At 50.4% G+C, this 6,028-nt stretch overlaps 1 protein-coding gene across 2 annotated transcripts; it reads right to left on the bottom strand.

The window, feature by feature from the left end:
• Positions 1-497: 497 nt before the first annotated feature.
• On the bottom strand, positions 498-5,059 carry LOC122549779 (transcription factor Sp8-like). Of its 2 annotated transcripts, none has more exons than XM_043689802.1 (2): positions 4,796-5,059; positions 498-4,133 (listed from the first exon to the last, which is right to left on the bottom strand). In XM_043689802.1, exons 1-2 carry the CDS (start codon positions 4,814-4,816, stop codon positions 2,700-2,702), a joined length of 1,455 nt encoding a protein of 484 aa, XP_043545737.1. In that variant the 5' UTR covers positions 4,817-5,059; the 3' UTR covers positions 498-2,699. The 2 variants fall into 2 exon arrangements, with proteins under 2 accessions (XP_043545737.1, XP_043545738.1); XM_043689803.1 differs by lacking the exon at positions 4,796-5,059 and adding an exon at positions 4,484-4,789.
• Between the last annotated feature and the right edge of the window lie 969 nt (positions 5,060-6,028).

Consider the following 6,028-nt stretch of genomic DNA (forward strand, 5'->3'; position numbering starts at 1 on the left):
CTACACCTTTCTGTAAATGTCCTTAATTTATCGTGACATGAAATGTGTGCAATTATAACTGAGCCTCTAAAGGCCAAATCCCATCGCTACTAGTTAATTGGCAATTACTGCGGCAGTATCTTTATCTAAACGGCACAATGAACGTTGTAATGCCCGCCGACCGCTCCTTGAGCCTTTTACAACGGGAGTTAACGATAGTCAGATCACTTCCGCGCATCGTCTCATGCCTTTGAAATGTTCCACACGCATACACAAGGCTTTTGAACTTAACAGCCCCCCTTTGATAGCAACGGGTGATGCTTGCAATGCAGCCTCGTCATTTGAGATAGCTCTGGGGACGTTTAACATACAAATACCTCATGTTAATGTATACAGTTCCTGCAGCAAATTAAAAGGAAAAGCGTTGCTTACAAAGTCAACCCCTCCCCCCGCTTACCTCCCTGCCACCACCCCCCCCCCCCCACACCCAGCACCCCACAACAACAAAAACAATTTTAACTGGAATGTCGAAATAAGTTACAGCATTAGTTCTGAAGATTTGTTTTCTCTAATCAAGTTGACTCGACGTGCAGACGATACTCAGAGTTGATTTTTCCCCCCTTCGGGATGTTAGCTAAACCACAACAATAGGATGAATAAACGTACAGTAAAGTATTTCACATTTCTGCTGAAGGTATTTGCTTTGCTTCTGTCAATCCATATTCCGGGTCTCTTCCCATAGCTTAGTGGAACGAAAACAAAGTGCAAAGCTTCTGTCTGAATTGAAATCATTCTTGGAGCGTTTCGATCGCAGTATTATTTCATACATTCCATCCCAACAGCTTGTAAACCAGGCGCTGCAAACATCACTCAAATAAAACACAAAGGTGCTGAAAAGACAAGTAGGTTATTTCACATCTCATTATATGAAAAAAAAGATCTTTTGTAAAATTATGCCTAAAATATCGCTTGATCGTTGAGGTTTGCTGTACATATATTATTTTATTTTGATACACACATTTCAGGTACAATTAATTCCATGTCTGTGCCGAGATACAAAGAAAATGTATTAAATACAGCCTCAGGACAATTACTCTCGAGTGGAGAGAACTTAACACTTCAAAAGTGCCCAGAACATGACAGAGTTCAAAACCCTATAGTACTCTCTGTGTCGTTCGACCTGTTAATAGCGCTGGGTTACTCTAAGAGGTGTACCTAATTGTAGTTTACAAGTTTTGTCGTCATAGAGTGGTTTATTTAAAGATCTTCTCCTATATTTTCCAGTTTAAATGATCGTTTAAATACTTTTTTTCTATTAAAAAAATCAGATACACGCAGACAACCGGTCAGATCTACTCCAGGATTTATTCTATAACTCGGGGTCTCCTGCGAAACCCACTTGTTACGAAATATATGCGAAATTTGCCTTTAAACTATCTGACTGCCAGTATATGCAAAGAAGTCGATACATGCTCCATTAAATAAAATAAAAAGCCATTCAACATTTACCAAACATCGTCTGCTTCATTCTATTAGATTTTCTTTTTACACAATTCCAAAATAAAAAGAAGAAATAAAGTTCTCAAAGTGCGTTCTGGATATATAAGATATATAAGTTCAGAAAAATCGCACTGAATTCTGCAGCGACATAATCACTGTAACTTTCTTGACAACAACTAAAAAAAAACCCTTAAATTTACCCTTATATATGTTCAATTTTTTTTCAGAAGAATTTACAGGAAAATACTATACAAATCGTCTCCTGGACAAATAACGTCTCTCACCTAGATACTGGTGGAGTAATTATTTAATAATTAACTATTCTTAATTCTGACCCCAGTTTTACAAAGTCTTGCAGATATTTTACAAACTTGTAATCCGTATTATTTTCACTACACGGCGCCGTCAATCGTATTTGAAATCAGTCCGTCATTTTATTTCTTGTTTTTGACAACGGAAGGAATGAGTACCTTAATATACATGTTGAAATACTCGTCAAGGAATTTACACGCGAAAAAATACTATACATACAAATCGTCTCCTGCACAAGCAGAATTTGCACTTGCAGCTACAAGTGTTGGAACTTTTTCAGGCGGTTGAGGACAGAAAAAAAAAGAAACCGGATCCTCTCACCCTGAGTGAATATTGATCGGATGAAAAGATATTTGGAAAATAGGTAAGCATTGAGAGAAATCTTTCCCGACTGCAGAAGTCAAGATATTCGATTTTGGACCCCCGCCCCCCCCCCAAAAAAAAAGGTGGCCGATTGAACAGTCGCTGTGCAGAGGCGAAAACATACCGTGCCATACACATGCTTTACTTGTAGTCAGTGTGGGCCTGTGTGTGAGCCCATCGATGCAGTGCACGGTCCCGGCATGGGTTTGGAAAGGAAATTGAAAATGGGTGCGCAGAGGTGTGAAGAAAATCAGAAGTTTTAAACTGGATTGCAAGTGGGGTTTCCAGAATCAGGCGGGCAAAGGCGACTGAAAAGACAATCAGGTGGTGGAGGGAGGGGGTGGGGGATGGAGGCGAGTTTGAAATGCGTGCCTTCTTTATTTCTGTCCTCAGCCTCCCAGCCTTGAGGCAAAGCAGAGTTCGGGCGGCGCTGATTTCTCAGTCACAGAGCTCTCCCCGTAAGTTTGGAAGTTGTACTTACACGTCAATCTCTGCTGCAAAGTTCAAGCCCTATTTGTTGCTGTTGTTGCTGTGCGCCCGCAGCTTCAGTCGAGGCCGTTGAGGGCAGCGGCGGCGGAGCCTCCCTGGGCTGCTGCCTGCAGCAGCTCGGCCGGGGACGGGCAGCGTGGGGAGCCGGGCACGCTGTGCTCGCTGTCGGTGTCGCTGCCTTTCTTGCTGCCGCTGGCGGCCCCGGCGGCGGGAGCAGCCCCGGCGGCTGGCCCAGTGGCGGCTGGCCCAGCTCCCGCTCCGGGCAGCCCGCTGGCCTGGTGCGTCTTGACGTGCTTGCTGAGGTGGTCGCTCCGCATGAAGCGCTTGTTGCAGACCGGGCAGGCGAAGCGCTTCTCGCCGGTGTGGGTGCGGAGGTGGCGCTGCAGCTCGTCCGAGCGGGTGAAGCGCTTGCCGCAGAACAGCCAGTTGCAGACGAACGGCCTCTCGCCGGTGTGCCAGCGCAGATGCGCCTTCAGGTGCGACGTCTTGCCGTAGACCTTGCCGCAGCCCGGGATGTGGCAGCTGTGCAGCCCCTTCCTCCTCAGGCTGGCCCCGGCCGGGCCCAGGCGCTCCGCTTCCTGGCAGTTGGGGCAGTCGCAGGTCGCCCGGCCCGAGTAGCGACGGGCCGAAGAGCCGCGGGCGGCGGTGCCCAAGCCGGCCGGGGCGGCCGCCAGGGCCGGGTTGCTGCCGCCCAGCGGCGACGGGGCGGGCTCCGGGTACGAGGAAGGCGGCGGCAGCACCGGCTTGAAGCCCTCCTGGGCGATGAGGTGCTGGCCCCCGGCCGCCAGCAGATGCGACGAGCCGCCGCTGATAGCCGCCGCCGTGCTGAAGGCCGAGTGGCCCAGCGCCGGGTAGTCCGAGTTGTAGGCGCCCAGCGGCGAGGCGAGCGGCCCGCTCGGGTTCTGCACGTCGAGCCAGCCCGCCGCGCCCGGGTGCATGTCCCACCAGGCGCTGGCACCGCCGCCCACCTCGCCCGCGATGCCCGGGTGCGACGGCTTGAACCAGGGCTCGTACGGGTGCGCCATGCCCACCCGCGGGTAGATGCCCTGCAGGCTGTTGGGCAGCGTGTCCACCGTGGTGTGCACCTTGGAGATGAAGACCGGCTGCCCGGCGTCCTGGGAGCCGCCGCCGCTGCTGCTCGCCGACGGAAACACCGAGTACTCGTTGCCAAACGGCGAGCTGGAAGCCGGGTTGGAGGTGAGCGAGAAAGCGCTGCTGCCCCCTGGCCCTCCGCCGCTCCCCCCGCCGCCGCCGCCGCCTCCCGAGGAGCAGCTGACGCTGAACGAGTCGGACAGTCCTGCGCCGTTCCTCGCCCCGAAGCCCGACAGGCTGGAGCCGCTGTTGCAACTGGAGACGGATCTTTTCCAAGGGTGGAAGCCTTTCCCGAAAGACGCGTTGTCCGACAGAGACGGGGACGGGCTCGGGCTGCCGATTTTATTGCACGTAGCGGCCAACATCGCTAGAGGAGTTGATCCTAGCCTCGGCTCTTCCTGCAAACGGAGGGTTGGGGGTTGGGGGGGAACACAACAATGCACACAGTTGCGATAAAGCTCGGTTGGATACTAGCACATCAACACAGCAACTGATCTTACAAAGCCAGCCGTGACACCGCCAGGCTTAAAAGTTGCAACCGTTCGTTCAAATACGATCAAGTCCTTAAAGTTAGAAGCGAAAAAAGTGGCAGTTAAACGCGTTAAGGGAACTTGATGAAGATCCCAACGAAAACAGTTTTTTTTAACAAGTTAATCGTTCTTAACATTAGGCAAACTTCAAGATTTAGCACAGAATTGGGCCTCATCCAACTCGACAAACTGCATCAGAAAGAATAGAACTAACATACCTGTAGAACCTGCAGGATCGCAAGGATAAATCAGAAGGCAATTTTTTTAAAAAAAATCACAGGTAACTCTGCTGAAATGTACAAAAAAGGCCTCCCTTTGCCTCTCCGTGGGATCGCGTTTAGAGGAAGTTGGTGCAAATGCCCTCAGAGCGGTGCCAAACTAAAAAGTGACTCGGCCCTTCTTTTACCTCTTGCTTTATAAAAAAAAACTCAACAGGAGACTGATAGTCCTCCCTTGACTGGGACTTTTTTAACCACCTCGATCCAACAACAAAGAGCTAATTAAACCAGCAAGAAAATCCTTAGACTCACCCCCAGAAGTGAAGTTGCCATCACAAAAAAACTGCCCTCCTCAGAGGATCCCTTTTTTTTTATTATTATTTATAAATCAGAGCACTTTTTTTAGGTGTGCAATACAATGATCAGTTCCGCCCATTCAACCACAATTGTAGCGTCTCTCGCCTTTGAAGTACCGCTAAGCCTCCGGCAGCCAATCAGCGTGGCCGGCGCCGTGACACTGCGCTTTGTGACGTCAGGCGCCACACTTCCACTCCGCTCATCAACAGGAGCGGAGAGCACGGCGTAACTCACAGCGGAGCGGGCCGGGCCGGGCAGCGCCGGGCAGGGCAGCGCAGCGCGCAGCTGAGGGGGGGAACGCGGCGTTCTTCACCGTGGGACGGGAAGGGCAGTTGACCGCGGTCGGGGCCACCAGCGGAACGCTGGCGTGCCGCCGGCCGAGGCTCGCAGGGCGGGCAAGCTCAGCTGACAGAGTAACGGGCTCCGAGTGCACCGGCACCTTATATTCCAAGCGCGCCTCTGGCTGCTCTTGGTTTCATGCTTGTCTTATATCTCAACCAGCCACCACTTGAAGCCTCCATGGGCTTTCTCTCCACTTAAAGCAGCAAGCGTTTCTTAATACGTTTCGCCAGTTAGTGTTTTATAGATGTGTTTGTGAGTGTGTGTTGAAGGCGAAACAAATCGCTGCCTTTCCAATGTTATACCTTAAATAAATATGACCTGAGCCACTTGTCCCGAGTGAAAGCCGTTGCTTTTCTGTTGTGCTTGGACGCTTCATTCGTTCCTATTCTTGTTGTTTTAAGCCCTTCAGTATTTAGCACCCCCCACCTCCAAACAAAAAAAAACAGAAATTTCACCAGATCAGTAACATTATGTCAGAGCGTCACCAATCTGATCTCATCCTGACCTGAGCCCCCTCTGGAGAAAATCTCCTTTCTCTGAAATGGTGCTTGACTTCAAGTTCCACGGAAGTAATCGCTTAGTGAAGTCTCCTTCGTTTGACCGTTTCTCTCTCTCTCTCTCTCGCTCGCTCTGCACGACCTGTTAAAACGAAAATGCAAAGCAGGCTTCGCTTTAAAGCTCTGCACTAAGCCAATTCCGCCGTTGAAGTCTCTCTGAGGTACTCAATCGCCTGCCGATTTTTTGTTCTTAAAATCCACAAATGACAATGAAGGAAGTCGAAAGGATACCCAGGTCAAAGCGTGTGCGGGGACGCAAGCGTTTCTAGAAAGCGGTTTCAAGTTGGGT

Source organism: Chiloscyllium plagiosum, chromosome 5 (genome assembly GCF_004010195.1).
Source record: "Chiloscyllium plagiosum isolate BGI_BamShark_2017 chromosome 5, ASM401019v2, whole genome shotgun sequence".
In the NCBI taxonomy this organism is placed as follows: Eukaryota; Metazoa; Chordata; class Chondrichthyes; order Orectolobiformes; family Hemiscylliidae; genus Chiloscyllium; species Chiloscyllium plagiosum.